Source organism: Salmo trutta, chromosome 18 (genome assembly GCF_901001165.1).
Source record: "Salmo trutta chromosome 18, fSalTru1.1, whole genome shotgun sequence".
Classification (NCBI taxonomy): Eukaryota; Metazoa; Chordata; class Actinopteri; order Salmoniformes; family Salmonidae; genus Salmo; species Salmo trutta.
Genome location: NC_042974.1, coordinates 28,016,825 through 28,035,568, shown reverse-complemented (window position 1 = coordinate 28,035,568; position 18,744 = coordinate 28,016,825). Strand labels below are relative to the sequence as shown.

At 44.3% G+C, this 18,744-nt stretch overlaps 2 protein-coding genes across 7 annotated transcripts in view; one reads left to right on the top strand and one right to left on the bottom strand.

Moving 5' to 3' along the window:
* The first annotated feature begins 1,152 nt into the window (after positions 1–1,152).
* Positions 1,153–11,413, top strand: nfkb2 (nuclear factor of kappa light polypeptide gene enhancer in B-cells 2 (p49/p100)). 5 transcript variants are annotated; one of them, XM_029698194.1, is made up of 24 exons: positions 1,153–1,419; positions 2,347–2,416; positions 4,073–4,115; positions 4,252–4,324; positions 4,661–4,701; positions 5,058–5,156; positions 5,442–5,596; positions 5,785–5,897; positions 6,090–6,248; positions 6,432–6,536; positions 6,658–6,743; positions 6,888–7,026; positions 7,178–7,312; positions 7,450–7,656; positions 7,766–7,907; positions 8,016–8,130; positions 8,294–8,501; positions 8,934–9,103; positions 9,202–9,304; positions 9,496–9,704; positions 9,805–9,886; positions 9,976–10,139; positions 10,487–10,598; positions 10,787–11,413. In XM_029698194.1, exons 2-24 carry the CDS (start codon positions 2,400–2,402, stop codon positions 10,861–10,863), a joined length of 2,754 nt encoding a protein of 917 aa, XP_029554054.1. In that variant the 5' UTR covers positions 1,153–1,419; positions 2,347–2,399; the 3' UTR covers positions 10,864–11,413. The 5 variants fall into 5 exon arrangements, with proteins under 5 accessions (XP_029554054.1, XP_029554051.1, XP_029554053.1 ...); XM_029698191.1 differs by having other exon boundaries at positions 7,178–7,327; XM_029698193.1 differs by having other exon boundaries at positions 1,154–1,419; positions 6,906–7,026; positions 7,178–7,327; positions 9,973–10,139.
* Positions 11,414–14,172: 2,759 nt separating this feature from the next.
* The window catches only part of LOC115153121 (PH and SEC7 domain-containing protein 1), a 60,154-nt gene continuing 55,582 nt past the window's right edge, over positions 14,173–18,744 (bottom strand). For both annotated transcript variants that reach the window (XM_029698188.1, XM_029698189.1), the window contains 6 exons: positions 17,568–17,746; positions 17,358–17,428; positions 17,104–17,261; positions 16,449–16,593; positions 15,965–16,108; positions 14,173–15,664 (listed from right to left, as the gene is read on the bottom strand). In XM_029698188.1, coding sequence (XP_029554048.1) covers positions 15,302–15,664; positions 15,965–16,108; positions 16,449–16,593; positions 17,104–17,261; positions 17,358–17,428; positions 17,568–17,746 — 1,060 coding nt within the window. In that variant the 3' untranslated portion in view covers positions 14,173–15,301. The remainder of the gene's footprint in view (positions 15,665–15,964; positions 16,109–16,448; positions 16,594–17,103; positions 17,262–17,357; positions 17,429–17,567; positions 17,747–18,744) is intronic.

The following is an 18,744-nucleotide window of genomic DNA, read 5'->3' as shown; positions in this document are numbered from 1 at the left end:
GTTCTCATGTTCTGAGCAAGGAACTTAAACGTTAGCTTTCTTACATGGCACATAATGCACTTTTACTGTCTTCTCCAACACTTTGTTTTTGCATTATTTAAACCAAATTGAACATGTTTCATTATTTATTTGAGGCTAAATTGATTTTATTGATGTATTATATTAAGTTAAAATAAGTGTTCATTCAGTACTGTTGTAATTGTCATTATTACAAATAAAAAAATAAAAAAAATCGGTTGATTAATCGGCATCGGCTTTTTTGACCCCAATAATCGGTATCGGTATCGGCGTTGAAAAATCCTAATCGGTCGACCTCTACAGTTATCATAGTCACAGATCTTTGCGGTATGTTCAGCCACAATCCCAGAAAGTACTAGTCTGATATGTAAATTTACTTTATTTTTGTATGAATTGAATGAAATATTAAGAACTTTGCCTCATGTGAAATACAAAGTTATTTTCAGTGTCCAAATTTTGCAGTATAGTGCCATAGCATTTCTTTTGGTCATATCAACATTTATTACAGAAACATACAAACGTCAATACGTTCTTCCTTGCACCTCTTGATTGCAAGCCACGTCATTTTATAGCTTTTTAAATGAAGGTGGGAATTTGTAGGCAAGTCACTTCCCTTCATGTATATAACCACTTAGTTGCTAATGCTATGTATTGGCCATTGAGAGGCGTTGACACCACCGTTCGGCCATATTGGCACTACCCAGTAGGAGCAGTCCTCCATAGGAATGAATGGAATTCTATAGTATTTCAATTAAGTGTTTCAAAGACAAAATTACATGGATTTAAGTGTGTGTTGTTGTAATTGAAAGTAACCTTAGTAATGAAAAATATATATACTTTAAGGATTTTTTTGTAATGTTTAGCTCACATAATGTCATTTAAAAGTATGCATTAAGGTGTTTGTAATATAATAAATGTGGCAAAAACGAATGTTGACATCAATAAAAGCGTTTCTATAGCTTCCAAAATATATTTTTACAATGGTGGGGCTGCCAAGATGTAGTCACAATGGCTTCAACACAGTGCCCCCTATTAGTCATCCAGTGTATATATAAATGATTTGGTCACTTCCCACAACCAATCGGTAGCTCGAGTTTGACACGTGTGTCTGTGGAATTCCCCCAACACTCCGGGGCTTTCCAGCTGACTGATAGAGCGTACGCGATCATAACAGTCTAACTAACAGATAGATTGGATACAATCAACGGTTGACTCGATGGAGAACTACATGGAACAGAAATGCATGGAGCAAATCCCGGATTTGAGCTGACACTGAAGTGAACACTGTGTGCTTTTGTGGTACGCCGTGACATTTCACAATCGGTTTGATCGACTACTGCAGCAGCAGTTGTGCTGTTTTGTTCATTGCGTAGAGGGGGATCAAGTTTAAGGCGTTCAAAGGTACGGAATTGCATTAACAGTTGTCTGTTGTGTCAAAATGCAGTTTGTGATGTGTGTTGTGATGTAGCCTATTGTAGTCTGTTCCCTGCTACAGGTTTATAATCATATAACTTTACATTAAAACCAGTAGATAGTGATGGCTTATAACATGCAAGGGTAATGGGCAATTCCATGGTAACAGTGATGCGGATACTTTTTTTTGTATTTTTTATTTATTTACTTGAAAATGTATGTCAAACAAAAACGAATGATTGCAAAGTTAAACAAACAATACAACTTTACGCACAAGGACTACTTCTAACAATGTCTACTGATTTTTTTACAAAAACACGTACACGAATAACAGTGCAGTGCAGATGCGAAGTTGCGTAACAGAATGACTGCACAAACCGTAATTCTGTTACCCAACTTGGCATCTGCACTGTTATTCAAGTAAATGTATTTAAAAGTGAAAAATCAGGGAGCCCCAGTAACACTCTATTGTGGAATTGCCCAAATCCATGACAGTTGTTGTCACTCTCTTAAACTAATTTGACAAGAAGCCTATCTTGCTGGAAAGTTGTGGCCATTGTATAAATGATGGTTTATGATACAACTTTTAATGGCCTAATGAAGACTGCTTCCAACTGGTTGTCTGAATTTGTATTCTAATTTGTACAGGATTGTTTCATGGGGAAAAGTGGGTTGCGGGTTTGTCCCCATCTCAGCAAGCAGGGCCTGGAAATTCTGCTGTTAGTCTGGACCATTTGGATATGAGCGCACAAACTTGCTGTGCAGTTAGCTACTAGTGGAGGTTGGCGGGGCAGACAGTGGGATGATGTTAAACCCATAGGAAATACCCAAGGGACTAATAACAGCAGGTTGTAAGTCGCTCTGGATAAGAGCGTCTGCTAAATGACGTAAATGTAAATGTTCATTTTATTGCAGGAAGGTGACAGTGAGCCTGAAATCTCATCATCTATGATCCACTGACGGGCATCATGTCTGGAGCACTGAGGTATGTTCTGCTGCTGTGATTGTTGTGCTGCTTGTGTTGTTGGTCTCTACAGTCTTTGACAGCTGATTGTTCTCTCCAGTTGATTAGGGTCATTTTTGAACAGGCTGGGACTATGGGTCCAGTTCAAGGACCTGAGGTCTGTTTTTAAAGGAATGGGCCGTAAATGGTTGTACATGTTTTGGTGTAAAATTAAGTTGCACACAAATACAATTTACTGTTTGGCTAATTCTGCTGTTCTCTAGCTTTGATAGCTAAGGTGGAGTAGGTCTAGCCCTATCTGACGTATTTAGAGTTAAATGGTGGCTATGTTCATCTTTCTGCTGCTGCTGCGGTGGTGTTTGCCGTATTAATCTTCTGATATACCACACGTCGTGCTCGTATGCCACTCGGAATGTAAGGCTCGGTTCTGTTCAGTGTTGTCACCATACCTCTATTGCGATACTACAATACCAGATTTTCCTTGGCGAAAACACAAAACAGATTTCACTCTATGGTCCTTTTTAAAACCTACTTTTGCAAAATAAACAATTGACTCTGGGTGACAACCACAAGGCTGTTTTTAGGACAAAATTAGGACCGTTAGCCTCGAAATTAAGTCTGCTTCATGTTTTTGTTTCCTTTCCTTTCTTCCTAATCGCGATACTGGTATTGTGACAAATACAGTTTGTTATAGATGACAGATGTCACTGCTGGCATTGCTCAAACCTCAGATTTACTGTCAATTCATCATCATGACACTCTGGCAGTTTGCATGACAGTGTTACACATTTCATATATACCTACAACATGAACACGGCCCAGTCAGTGGAAGCAACTGACAAAGAATGTAGAACCTGACGGGCACAGGAGATGCCTACTGTAGGTACATTATTCTAGAATAGGGCCCTTTGTTGGCAGGGATTTTCCCTATTGTTCAGAGTCGGAAGACTGTTTCAGGCAGTCATTTAGCAGATGCTCTTATCCAGAGCGACCCTCAGTTAACATCAGTTTAAGTCAGGACTTTTATCCAAGTTGCCTTATTCTATAGTACTTCAGTAGGAATGTTTTTTGAAAACTTTTCTCTGTGCTTGCGAGTCAATTTAGCTTTCTGAAGGTTGGATGTTATCCGAAAGAAAGGGGGAACGAGACAAATATAGAGGCTGAAGCCTTTTTATAAAACCCCCCCCCCCATCAAGCTTTTGTATCTGGTGTAGTGCATCAATCTGACATCAGTGGCAGCACTGAGCTGGTATTCTGGGGGCTTTCCTCTGTTTTTTTCCTGCCCAACTTCCTTGAAGTGACTTGCGAGTTGGAGGGGAGGGGAAAGAATAGAACACTGCAACACCCTTCCTTGTTCACTTATTGTAGAGTATGAGAAAGCGAAACCACAATGTTCGAGTCCAGTTTATGGGATTGAACGTTTTATCTTTGTTTGTTTGGTTGTTGTTTTTTTTTTTTTTTTTTTTTCCAATGTTGGTGTTGAGTGGGGGGGAGAGAGGGAAATTACACAGAGTCAAGTGAACATTGAGTAATACTGAAGTAAACAGCTTCCTGTCTGTGTGTACATCTCTACAGTACATAACTGACAGGTCGGGAGACTAGTTGTTCATGAACAGAAAGGAGGAAAGACTTTTGGCAAGCCAGTACATTTGGTCATTTTTATTCCTCGTGTTTCAGAATGGATGAAGCTCAGTACAGCATGAAAATGATTGAAAACGAGGTAAGACCTACAGTATATTGACATGTTTTTGCTGGCTGTGTTGGTCTCTATTTTTTTTCTTCTATTACGTTAGCGTTTTAAAGAAGGTAATGAAGCGGTAATAACGTGCCAATAACAACACTTGTGATCTCCCCAGCTGATGATGAATTTATCCTATGAGTTCATGCCCCCTGTGGATGTCAAGATCGAGCCCTATGTACCAGAGACCGGTGGGTTTCTACTCTCTACCCTACGTACACATGCTAACAGCACACTCGAGTTGTAGTGATGTCATTTGATGTGGCTATGGTACTGTGCACTCAAGTGGAAGTGATCTCACCACACATTTTTGATATGGCTTTCAGAACTGTGCACACGTGTTGTGCAGGGTTATTATGACGTCGTACACACTTGAAACTGTTTTTGACACTGTATGTAATGCACGTTCTGTCTGTGTATTTTTGTTCTGTGGGTTCTCTGCGCTGGTTTATTTGAAGGGCTTGGATGTGAACCTCTGTCGCCACCCCCTTCCAGTGACCGTGTCTCTGTGTGTTTCTTTGTCACAGCTCATGGACCCTACATTCAGATCATTGAGGAGCCCAAACAGGTGAGCTCAAAGTTGCTCTAAACAGTGGAATCATGTCGTCATTTCTGTTCAAATAAGTACATAAGACTGAACAGAAGTTCTTCCCTCTTTTCATTGTGAAACTATGACATTTATATAATCGGGTTGATTCGCACCAACAATTTTTCTATGGGTACGTTAGATCTAACTCAACTCTCCCAGAGAAGATACCCTTTGAACTAGAATGTATAATATAAGTAACCCGTACTCCAGTCTTTGCTTCATGGCATTAGAATATGACAGTGGGTTGGAAAGTCCAGGATTTCTAAAGTTACAGTAAGTGCTGTCAATGCTGTTGGGGATTATCCCTTGACTTCCTTCTCCCCCTGTGTCTGCAGAGAGGCTTCAGATTCCGCTATGAGTGTGAGGGTCCGTCCCACGGTGGGCTCCCAGGGGCCTCCAGCGAGAGGAACAGGAGGACCTATCCAACTGTCAAGGTCAGCTACTGCACTGTAGTACACACGGTTGGATACTTGGCTGGCTTTTAGCTTCACTGGCTCGGCCTGTCTTTTCGTCAGGCGTCTTGGTTCGAGGGAGTTGCGATGCCTTGCTTTCAACCCAATAAGCTTTCCAAAGTGTATATGTGATGTATTGTCATGCTAGGATTATTTGAGACGCATGTTATGAATAAAAATAATTGTTTTAGTGTCATAGACCTTCTCTCAACACTCTATCATTATAGAGCATGGACTTGCTTCTCTTAATAATAGTGTCCCCCCCAGGTGTCTAACTATGTGGGGATTGCCAGGGTGGAGGTGCAGCTGGTGACCCACTCAGACCCCCCTCAGGTCCACGCTCACAGTCTGGTGGGGAGGCAGTGCTGCACGGAGAGTGGCATATGCAGTATGGATGTGGGCCCAAACGACCTCACAGCACAGTGAGTACTGATGGGTTGTCATACCTCATTGTGTTGAGACTGTGTAGTAATAATAATGACAAGCTAAATGTGTACCACTTGGATTCATTTAACATAGTCTGTGAATGGAATATGGGTACAACAGCTGCAACATGACTGGTGAATGTCAACATCTCCCTAACTTCCTGTTTCTATTTCTCTCTCTGTAGGTTCAGTAACCTGGGCATCCTTCATGTCACTAAGAGAGGGGTGGGGGAAGTGTTGTGCAAGAGACTGAGAGACGAGAAGAGGAGGCAAGGGGGACAGCACTATCATTTTACTGGTAAGAGCCTGAAACCCTATGTCACTGTCCTTTTTTTTAAATGAGGAAATCTACTAAGGAATCCGAACTTGAGAAATACTATGTGCAACCAACATATTTGTGCAAATCTTAATGCATGACTTCCACACACATAAATACATTTCTTTGTGAAAACTGCAACAAACACGCCCCCTCTCTGTCTACCTCACACAGATGCAGAGGAACAAGCCATAGGGAGAGAAGCCAAGGAGCTTGGGAAGATCATGGACCTGAACATAGTGAGGTTAAAGTTCACGGCCTACCTCCAGGACAGTAACGGCGGGTTCTCTAGGGCCCTGAAGCCGGTGGTCTCCAACCCCATCTATGACAGCAGTGAGTACAGCCCCCTTTACCTCAGTGTTCTTCAATCTTGGTCCTGGGTGTGCAGGCTTTTGTTCCAGTCCAGCACTAATCCATATTATTCAACTAAGAACATTCTGTGAATACCCAATACCCACCCTGGGTTATTTTTATTTACTATTATCAGTAATTAACTTGATGAGGTTTTCTCTACAGAGTCACCCAATGCCTCGAACCTGAAGATCTCCCGTATGGATAAGACCAGTGGGTCTGTGCTGGGAGGAGATGAGATCTTCCTACTGTGTGACAAAGTACAGAAAGGTGAAGGACCAACTCCTAGCTGTATGGGGGCCGATTCACCCCGCACTGATTTTACAATAGTTTGTGTGGGAAACAATTTCCACAATTTCACTCATTTATCATATTTTGGTGTACTTTCCAGATGATATTGAGATCCGCTTTTATGAAGAGGATGATGGAAGCTGGGAGGCCTTTGGTGACTTCTCTCCAACTGATGTCCACAAGCAGGTACAGAGTCTTTACTCAGACGTGTGTGTGTGTGTGTGTGTCAGGGAGGATTGAAGTATTTGGAAACAGTTGACGTCGCACCGTGTGTCACCTTACTCATAACTCTCTCGTTGATGTCGCTGCGCGTGCTCCTCACCTGTGCAGTACGCCATTGTGTTTAAGACGCCGCCGTACCACAGCACCGAGATCGAGCGTCAGGTCACTGTATTCCTCCAGTTGAAAAGGAAGAAAGGTGGAGACTGCAGCGACCCCAAGCAGTTTACCTACGTTCCTCGAGTTCAAGGTGAGTTAGTCTGCTACTCACAATCCCTTCTGTAAGGGAGGAAGGATGACGAAATACAGAGCCAGAGACCCCGTTGGATTGAATCAAACACTTTAAACTCTTTCTCTTCCCCCTCTTTTCTCTCCATCTCTCCTCTGTGTGTGTAACCCAGATAAAGAGGAGGTGCAGCGTAAAAAGCAGAAGCCCTTCTCCTATAATGACCAATGGAGAGGGCCTCTGGGAGGGGCTGGGGGTGCAGGGAGAGGGGCCGGAGGATTCGGAGGCGGCGCAGGGGGAGGAGGTGGCGGTGAGGAACCTAGATGTACATACTTCTGTTTCTGTCGGCCCTTTGTCTCATTGCTATTAGATGAAACGCTGGCCTCATCCGTTAATCCTTGTGACGACTATGTCATCAGCACTTAATCGTTTCTTTCCTATCCACAGGCTTCCAGTTTAACCAGCAGATGAATGGAACGGGGTGGATGGGGGGTGGATTCTCTGGTTTTGGGGGCGGTGGAGCCCAGATGTCAGGCACCACTGCCCAGGCTGAGGGGACTCAGCAGCAACAGGCAGGAGGGATGGCCGGACAGACGCCAGGACAGGCGCCAGGACAGATAGCCTCACCACTACAACAGCAGCTCTTCCAGATTGGTAAGCCACATTTAGAGCAGTGCTGGGGCAGGGGGAAACTACAGCTAGCTGTTGGCGAAATGGTCATTAGAGTTGTGTTGTGCTAATGAGACGATCCTGTTGTTTCCAGCTGCCACTCTCCAGAGCAGGGCCACTCGGATGAGCAAGCAGACAGCTGGGGCCCTACTACAGTACTGCACCACTGGGGACGTCCGGGTCCTTCTGGCAATGCAGAGACACCTATGTGGGGTCCAGGATAAAAACGGAGACACGTGAGTCTAACTCTGGCTTCCATTATGTATACACGTGTTTGACTGTTGAGTTTGCTGTGCCTCACTCGTGTGTGTGTGTGTGTGTGTGTGTGTGTGGTCTCCCCACAGGCCTTTGCACCTGGCCATCATTCACCTGCAGTCAGCTGTGTCCCAGCAGCTGGTTCATACACTCCTCACCATCCAGCAACACAAAGTCCTTAACAAGCTCAACCACCTTGGCCAGGTACTCAGCCTTCTACCACTCACACCTGGACAAGACCGCTAGCTGTTCAGTGTCGACGTGATAATTCCCAACGTGCCCTTGACTTCCCTCCTGACTGTGTCCGCCATCTCTCTCTCTCTCTCTCTCTCTCTCTCTGTCTCTGTCTCTGTCTCTCTCTCTGAAGACTCCCCTCCATCTGGCGGTGATCACCAGGCAGGTTAAGGTGGTGGATGTTCTCCTCCGGGCCGGAGCAGACCCCACCCTGCTGGACCGGGACGGCCGAACCGCCCTGCACCTGGCAGCGCTGGCCGGGGACGACGTCACACTCCAGATCTTGCTGGGGCACCTAGGAGAACGCTACCTTCACCTGGTCAACACGGCCGACTATCATGGTGAGTTGAGATGCTGGAAAGAAGGGGTTTATTGGAGATTATTCCGCTTATGGGACTCCAGCATGATAAATGGCCAGTCTGATTTTTAACCCTATGTGAATTACCAATCAACCAATGGTGTATAAGGCAATTTATGGTTGCTGCTTAGTCTCAGTAGAAATAAGCTCAGCTGAAGTATTTCTGTTCATTTAAGGCCGGGATTCAATCCAATCTGCATTAGATCTCCGTTATATCGCACTTAGCATTTTAAAGGTCATTTCCGATTGAGCCGACATGTGCAGGAACAATGCCTTTTTAAAAGACGCGTTGTCTACAAGCGCGGTTGGATTGAATCCCGGCCTTAAGTTAGAAAAACTACAGCTGAGCACTGTGCTTATTGCTGTAGTACGTTGTCTTAATCTCTCTCTTTCCCTCTCTCTCTCTCTCTCTCAGGTCTCCATCCTCTCCACCTGGCTGTTCGTAAGGGAGGAGAGCGCTGTCTACGTCTGCTGGTGGAAGGCGGGGCTAAGATCAACGCCCCGGAGCAAAAGAGTGGATGCTCCGCCCTCCACCTGGCTGTTAGAGAGAACTTCTTCAAAGTGGCCTGCACTCTCATCACAGAGGTACCCGTCTTGACACACAACACACCTTATATAAACTGTGCTACTCATACTATTCTGACTCTGTTATCTAACCTGGCACGTCCCCTCCTGTCCTACAGCTGAAAGCAGATGTAAACATGTGTACGTTTGGAGGGAACACTCCGCTCCATCTGGCCGCCAGTCGCAGCTCTCCCCCCCTCTGCTCCATGCTCATTGCTGCAGGTGAGACGCATACCCCCTGCTAACCATCCAATGCATGTCTTTATCTCAGTCCGTTAGAAAAGGGGCTATAGTGAAGTCAAGATTCAAGTGCGTGAGCAGTAATTTGTGGATCGCCGGGGTATTTAAAAAATTTTTAAAAATTGTGATAAATGAACGTGAACAGAACGCTGACGACTTTCCCCTCTCCTCAGGAGCCGACAAGAATCTGGAGAACGACGAGCCGCTCTTCAGCTCCTCCTCGTCAGATGAGGAGCAGGAGGATGGACCAGTAAGAGATTTCAGCGAGTCGGCCATCCAGCAGCTACCGAACGCACCACCACTTTCAGAGGGAGAACAAGTCAACCCTCGTAAGAGATCAGCAACAGGACATACACCCTTTGACCTGGCTAAATGTCATAAGGTGAGATTGATTTAGTCTTATCAACCCAACGTTTGTGTCGGGGAAAAAGTGATTTCAAAACAGTACTTGTTGCGCTTACATAAAGCTTCCCTTGCTACAGGTGAGGAACCTTCTAGACACCAGACAGAGTCCCAAGCCCAGCCAACAATCAAGTAAAAAGCCTAAACCAAGCAGCACGGAAGGTAAGAACTTTCATACCACCATTTTGACTCTGAACATTTACCTGTGGTTTGTCTAGTAATCTAACTGCTGTTCCCATTCACCTCAGCAGAAAGAGGGCAGCTAGACAGTGAGACGCTAAGTAAGCTGTGTGAGCTCCTCAGTCTGAACGATGTGCCCTGGAGACAGCTGGCAGAGAAACTCAACATGCTCTCACTGGCACACCTATATCAGGAGAGTCCCTTGCCCTGTCACAACTTGCTGGAGAATTACCAGGTGAGCAAAGGGGGCTTTTTTTGTACGTTTGCGCACGTGTGTCTGCGTGCCTGTCTAGTTAGGGTTAAGTATGCATTAAGGGCTTAATTCAGTCCATATCGCCGAAGTTCAGCACTGTAGTGCACTTGAAAGTTAAAGGTAATTTCTGATTGAGCCGACGTGCGGCGTTTACCGCGAATGCAGTCTCCGAACGTTGGAACACCGCATTGCTGTTGCGCTGAACTTCAGTGATATGGATTGAATCGAGCCCTGAGTATGCGGTTTTAGAATGGCAGGACTGTGCTTGATGAGTATTTGGCTAATAGTGCCCAAGTGGGCGAGCTGACAGTATCTCTCTGTGTGTGTAGTTGGGTGGCGGTCCAGTGGAAGGGCTGGTGGAAGCTCTACAGTCTCTGGGTCTGACTGAAGGAGTGAGACTACTGAGACAGGCTGAGCTGAGAGAGGACAAACAAAACACAGGTACTGAACTCATCCTACATTGCTGAACCACTAATCTAGTCATAAACATTATCTATCTCTACCATACACTTATGAAATTGCAAATAAATACTGTATGTAGTTCCTTTCCAAAAACAGATAATTGTATTCTATTTGACTGTTTATGCCTTATAAAATAAGACCAAATAACCACTCTCTCTGCTAATCAGATCAGACAGTGGACAGTGGCTTTGCTAGTCAGCCAATGGAGGAGGAGATGGAGGAGCCAGCCTTGGCCAACCAGTGAGCAGCAGGAAGGGTGAGGGGTAAGACCCTCGTGTGAGGGAGGTTTCACCCCAACGTTTCATCATGAAGATATGACTAACTCTGTTCAGCACGCACATTGGGCATCTGATGTCATACCCAGGTCTTGACTGATGAATGCAGAATTCTCTCTCTGCCATGACTGACACGGTCAACCAGTTCGAATTTTCCTAACGAGCTGAAGGGAAGAAAATCTCAAAGTACAATTTTAAGTGGCGTCATATCTTGTTCCGTTATTTCAGATGGTAAGTGACTGAAAGGCAAAACATTTGATGGTCTATTTGTGCCTTCCAAAAAGTCCCAGTATAAATGAAAATTCCTAAATGTGCAACATCAAATGTATCAATGGAATTATCAATTTAACACATATTTATTGGCTGACAATATCTTACTAATACTGTGTATTCATTTGGTTTAACATTCAACCAAGTATAATTATACAGCCTTATTTCAAATGTATGTGGAAGGTTTGCTATGTAACGTTTTGAAAACTTGTCAATGTTGAATTAAATGAATTTTCTTTCTGACAAACGGATCTTTTCAAAATGTTTATTTTTGTCCTCTGCCTCAAACATACAAACCATTTAGTATATTTCACAGAGAGCAAAATCTTAATGTGTTATTGACAATATGTACAGCTAATGGGAAATTAAAGAAAGTTACATTTTAGCATTCAGATGCAGCGTCTATGGGGTCCAGTAAAAACCTCTACATGAAGCAGTATACTTTATTTTCTATATTTTGTTGACAATGACAAATACTCAAGACCAAGTTGACTGATAAGCAGAATATCTAAGCCAAAGCGAAAAATGGTGTGACACATTATAGCCCCTGTTTTTATACCACAGAAGCCCTATTCTGGCTTGGAATTCTGTCTATCCATGGTCTCTCACCATACCACCTCACATATTTACACTGGGGGAAAGAGACACACCCAAAAGTGATTGTGACATTCTGCATGATTGCACATATCATGCCTCACCCTGTCATGGTCCCTGTAGAATTACACTGACAGCCAACGTTGCTAAATGTGACCAACTGAGTTTGAACCGTGTCCTCTGTGCAACAAGACTGTTAGCCCACTGAGCTAAAGCCTAGATAATAGTTTGAGGCAAACGTGTGTTCTTCAGGTTTGAGGCAAGGGCACTCATCACAGTTACACTAACACATTTCTGCCATTTTGTGGTTTTATTCAAATAGCCATATGTGCGGATGCCTAACTCAACATAATCATCTCATTCTGTTTGCAGTGGGCGTCCTCACGCACGGAATCATGTTTCACATCACCTTGGTCAAATTTTAACATTGGGGGGGAGCAGTGATCAGATGACACCCCGATAACTATCACGCACTCCTGTTACTCATACAGTACAACCTGCGACCATCGTTTCCCATTGGAACAGCAAGCTCTGGTGACCATATGGTGGCATTACTACACTGGTTTACAGACCACACTGCCAGCCTGAAGAAAATGGCTATGCCACGGCATGACATTCTATATACACAGTGAGCTCAAAAGTATTGGGAGTAAGAATGTTGTTTTGGTTCTGTACTCCAGCACTTTGGATTTGAAATGATACAATGACTGAGGTTAAAGTGCTGTCAGTCTGCTTTTATTTGAGGGTATTTTCATCCATATCGGGTGAAACATTTAGAAATTACAGCACTTTTTGTACACAGTCCAACAGTATTGAATGGTAAATAATGCGGTGTAATTTGAGTCACTTTTTTGTAAATAAGAATATAATCTTTCTAAACACTTACATGAATGTGGATGCTACCATAATTAAAGATAATCCTGAATGAATCGTGAATATTGATGAGTGAGAATGTTTGACACACAAATATACCGCGCCAAGACATGCTAACCTCCCCTGTTATTGTAATGGTTTGTGGTTAGCATGTCTTGGGGGTATGATATAAAATGCTAACCTCCTCTGTTATTGTAATGGTGAGAGGTTAGCATGTCTTGGGGGTACGATATAAAATGCTAACCTCCCCTGTTATTGTAATGGTTTGTGGTTAGCATGTCTTGGGGGTACGATATAAAATGCTAACCTCCTCTGTTATTGTAATGGTTTGTGGTTAGCATGTCTTGGGGGTATGATATAAAATGCTCACCTCCCTGGTTATTGTAATGGTTTGTGGTTAGCATGTCTTGGGGGTACGATATAAAATGCTAACCTCCTCTGTTATTGTAATGGTGAGAGGTTAGCATGTCTTGGGGGTATGATATAAAATGCTAACCTCCCCTGTTATTGTAATGGTTTGTGGTTAGCATGTCTTGGGGGTACGATATAAAATGCTAACCTCCTCTGTTATTGTAATGGTGAGAGGTTAGCATGTCTTCGGGGTATAATATAAAATGCTAACCTCCCCTGTTATTGTAATGGTTTGTGGTTAGCATGTCTTGGGGCTATGATACTGTATTTGTGCTTGATGCAGTCATTGTGTGCTATGAATATGGGACCAAATACTTAACTTTTAACTACTACTTTAATAGACTAGAACGTCCCTAAACTTTTGGTCCCCTAAAATGCGGAAGACTATGTTAAAAAAAAAAAGTACTGGAATTTCTAAACGGTTCACCCGGTATGGATGAAAATACCCTCATATTAAAGCTGACAGTCTGCACTTTAACCTCATAGTCATTGTATCATGTCAAACCATAGTGCTCGAGTACAGAGCCCAAAAATGCACTGTCCCAATACTTTTGGAGCTCACTGTATTTACACATGTTACATTCTTTATGCGTATACACCGAGTGTACAAATCATTAGGAACACCTCTTTCCATGACAGACTGACCAGGTGAAAGCTATGATCCCTTATTGATGTCACTTGTTAAATACACTTCAACCAGTGAAGATGAAGGGGAACAGACAGGATAAAGGATTTTTAGTCCTGGAGACAATTGAGACATGGATTGTCTATGCAATTCAGAGGGTGAATGGGCAAGACAAAATATTGAAATGCCTTTGAACGGGGTATGGTAGTATGTGCCAGGTGCACCGGTTTGTGTCAAGAACTGCAAAGCTGCTGGGTTTTTAACACTCAACCGTGAACATCCAGCCAACTTGACAACTGTGGGAAGCATTGGGGTCATCATGGGCCAGCATCCCTGTAGAATGCTTTCAACACCTTGCTTGCAGAGTCCATGCCCTGACGAATTGAGGCTGTTCTGAGGGCAAAAGCCGGTGCAACTCAATATTAGGAAGGTGTTCCTAATGTTTTGTCCGCTCAGTGTATACTAGATTAGGTGTGGTAGGCAGGCAGTGCCTTATTTTCTTTCCTCATTACAATTCACGATACTGAATTTAAATCAACATTCAACCAACATTTAAATCAATTCGTCATCAATTATCTGATGAGTTGTTCCTGTGGAGACATTTGACCTACAGCCGAGATGTACTGTAAAATAAGCCTTCTGTCATGTTTCCTTTTTTTCACTTACACAAATGAAAAACACCATGTGAATAACGTAAGAAAAAAAAAGGGATTGTCTTTTGATACCATAGCGAAGCATGTCCTCTTGTGTGAGTCTTCCATCTCCTCGTACGCATGCAGTCCTCCTACTCTTAACTTCATTCAACCCGATAGACAGCCAGTCTGTGTGATTAATCTACTTCATCAAGCCATTAGTATGACAAAACACTGAAGGATTAGTGGCGGTGCCATAGCTGATGTGTGTAAATGTCCTTAGAAATGATAATGAGATCCAGCAGAGCTTCACAGTTGCAGTAGAAGAAGGGCCTGGCTCTGGGCCAGTTCAGTTTGCCACAATAAAAGTCCTTAGAATAACAAAATCATAGCAAAGACTTTGGATATTTTTTTTTGTATGTGCATGCAGCATCATAAATTATGTCCAGTAACCTGCTGTATTCTTTCCAATTGATCATGTCTCTCGTGAAGAGCCCAGCGTTCGTCCAGTTTCCTCCAAATGCATTGTGGTTGGGTTGAGGTTCTGGCACTCTGGTCGGACGGAATGACCCCGGGCTCCGTTTAGTCTCCATGGTAACAGTCAGATGAGCTGATGCAGCCCTGTCTCTGTCATTCCTAGCTGGTCGGCACGGCAACTCCCTTTACACGTGGAGGGAGGAGGTGGGCTGTGTGCAGTAATCGCATAGATGTAATTTATGGAGATTCTGAACTCTCGTGGGAGGAACATAACCTACGACTCTCAACATAATCAGATCTAATGGTATAAGTCCATGTCATCATTAGATCTCTGTCAACAACAATTGGTCCAAAAGCACGTTCAAATAAAATAAATGTGGATATGACCCATAATTTAGGACCACACAGAAGTTAGTCATGTGTATAGTAAAATGAAGGACTGAGTGCCCTGGAGCATCCAGTGCCTGTGGTTTCTCGGGATAGAAGCATGCAACAGGTCTATCCCCCATCATCTTCCTCCTCCATCTAATTTTCCAGCCACACCAGTGGTCCCTGTCTATCGATCAACACAGATAAGCCATCGTGTCCACCGCAACACCCTCCAGGGTCCCTCTCACTGTTTGACAGCCTTCCTGTAGCTGTTTCTTTGGGGCTCAGAGCGCTTGGTCTTGGTGCTCCCCCTGGTGCTGGAACTACTGCTGCTGCCCCCCCCCTCTTGGCACTGCTGGCTTTGCTGCTGCTGCTGTGTTCCTCCCGCAGAGTGGGGCTGGAGTGGGCCCTCTGGAGACCCCCGTCGTCAAAGAGACGCGACTCGAACAGAGACAGGTCCTCTTCCCCACTCCGGATCTTAGCCCTCAGTAGCATGGCGTACGTACCGTAGCGAGTTTTCTGGATCAGAGAGAGAAAGAGTACTTGATGTCAAACAGGATTCTCCATAGCTGAGATCAGAGCCAGTTTGGCAATAGAGCTTGGAAATCGATCCTGGACTCTGGCACCAATCTAAATCATTCTTATTTCCATTCTGGCTGACCTGGAAGGGAATTGTCTTAAAACATTTGGTAGCCAATTTGGCAGCCATTCAATTCTGAATATCAAACAAACTCAGTCAACTCGGCTAGACTACGGCTCTGGCTGCAACTATCAATCCCTATAACCATATTAAACCAGACAACAACAATAATCACTCACCTCAAACTCCAGGTACTCCTCACGTTGCTTGTGCTCCTCCAGATCACGAACTTTGGCCTTTTTGTCTGGAATTACAGCGGTTAACTCATTCAGCTCAGAGGAGATGGCCCGGAAACGTGTCTCATGGGATTTCACCTGCTCTTCCTGTCACATGACAAAGGAGGCTCATTAACATAAGGCTACACCAAAGTCAGGTTAACTTATACAGAATTCTGCTCAGCATGGACGCTTACTTACGCATTTTAGCAATTTTATGGTTGTAAATAGCAGTTCTTCTCTGTTTTTAACACAAAAAGAGGTATACAGGAGTGTGCATTTAATGATTGCCTTAAGTACACAAGTTTAAAAAAAATGTGGGGGTTGATCTAACTACAGAACAGATACTGGATGGCGGTAATAGGTTTGGACTGGGAGCTAGGATGTGGAAGCAGAGAGAGAGAGAAAGAGAAAGAGGGTCATGGTGTGAGTGGAGGCCTCTGTGTACCTGAGACAGCTTGGTGTTGGAGCCTGGCAGCAGCGGACGGCTGAATTTCTTCTGAGAGCCGATGGCTGCAGGGAAGGGTGGCGCTGAGAACATGGCTGACACCGCATTGATACGGGTGATCCACGACTGCATCTGCTCTGCATTACTGAGATGGAGGACAAGAGAGTTGAAATCTGGATACTGACTAAGTGCACAATTCTCAGCCCTAGTAAACAAAAAAAGATAGAATACAAACAGGCAGGTAGGCAGGTTTGGGGTCAGATATCAATTGAACAGTTATTTTCAATTAGGATTTTTTAATTCCACTTCCTGAATTGAAATAGAATTGATCCCAACCCTGAAAGAAAGTGTGTATCTAGGACATACCAGACAACTGTGTCCTCCAGGGACACAAAAACATAATGATAATCTATCTGAGCCTGGGGTTCTATGACAGGGGCACTGCCCACTCTGTACTCAATCACTACTGATTTGGGGGAACGTAGTACAGCCTTAGTACAGTACAGCCTTGTAGAAGGCAGGAATAATCTGGTACCAATATAGAGCACAAAATTGGGTCAGATAAATACATTCTTAATTGTATGGAATCAGAGGGGGACTTGGTGGAGATAAGAAATCAGCGGAGGAGGGTAGAGATGAGGATGAGGAGACTCACGGTGCTTGGAAGAGGAACACTCTCCAGTCTGCAGTGCGCAGGTAGAAGACGTTGGGCCTCTTGCTGTAGTCTGCTGCCCTCATGGCCAGAGAGTGGTGGATGGACACAGCGTTCTTCAGATCCTCTTCAGACAGCTGCTTTTCTGGACGGTACTCTCCCTACAGACCAATCAGAGAGCAGAATGTTATCACACACGTCCAATCACGGAGTGGGATATACTGTTAGGATGCCGAGAGAGGTGTGGTTTGGTGTACCTTCTGCAGGTAGAGGACCAGTCCCTTCAGCATGACATAAAACGTCTTCCATCCTCTTTTACCTCGAGGCGCTGAGAAACAGACCATAGAAAGAAAATAAATATCCACTCAATATCCCAAATGTGATTTTGAATCGAACTTAGTGATTGTCAACCGTGAGATTAATCAGATATGGTTGACAGCTGACAGGTGAGGGTAGAGGGAACCTACTTTTCTTGCCGTCAGAGTCTGCGTGGACCTTCCGTACCAGGAAGCCGTTCTTATAGATCAGGGCGTCAGGATTCTGGGCCACGCCTAGACCACTGCCGATTCGCTTCATGGTGTGGGAGGTGGAGTCAGTGCGCAAATCGGCCAACTCGGAGAAGGACTTGCGCAACTCCTCCTCGTCGCTATGGAGAGGATACAATTCAAATAGAAGTTGGAATTCCCCTCGTCATCAACAAAGCCCGCTGGTCTCGAACTCTTTTCAACCACCTCCTCCAGTTCAGAGGGCGTTTGAATGATCAGTCCTCATAGCGTGGAGGGGAAAGGGCCATATGTCTTAATGCACTCAGTATGCCACTCATGTGAGAGCCTCTGTATTTCAAGGTCACTGGCTGTGTCACCCACGCTGAGAGGTAACATCCCATAATGCTCCAGCTGAGCAGCTGACGTGCATCTTACTGGCCAATCAGAGAAATGTTCGCCAAGTTCTCCTTCAATGCTAACAAACTGAAACTCAGCCATAAGCCCTGACACTGACAACTGATAGAACTCACTTTGACAAGCATGAACATAATGACTTTCATCCAGTCAATTATCATTCAGATATCTATAATTCATCTCTTACATAGAAATGTTTTTGCTGTAAGAGCAACGATCCACATCGGTATGAGTGGTGAGAGACTCACTGGCTGTTAGATAACAGGTCCTGGTATCTCTTTGACTGACTGTGGCGCTTTTAAAGATGCCATTTTCCCGTGAACTGAGGAGTCCGAGTGTTCCGTGATGCTATAAGAGAGAATCCGACGGTACTGACATTTGGGGATGATGGTGTCTCTCACCCACTGAAGACACTGACTGAATACAGATCGGTACACCAGTGAAGCCTTGCAGCTGCTCGCATAAACATTCATTAATGTATGAGCTTTAAATTGCTGTTTGTCAGAGGGGGTGTGCTGCTGTGTCGCACTGTACTGTCCACCTCCTCTGTCTCTCTGCTAGACACACTCAGATATATAAATAGAGGCACACACACAATCTGTAAGATTCAATCATCCACTCTCACAGGAGTAACATACCTGTGGACACACACACACACGCACACACACACGCACACACACACTGCCCGTACTTCTGGTGTGACCCTCCCCAGGATCTGTCTTAAAAGAACTCTCCATCTCTCTCA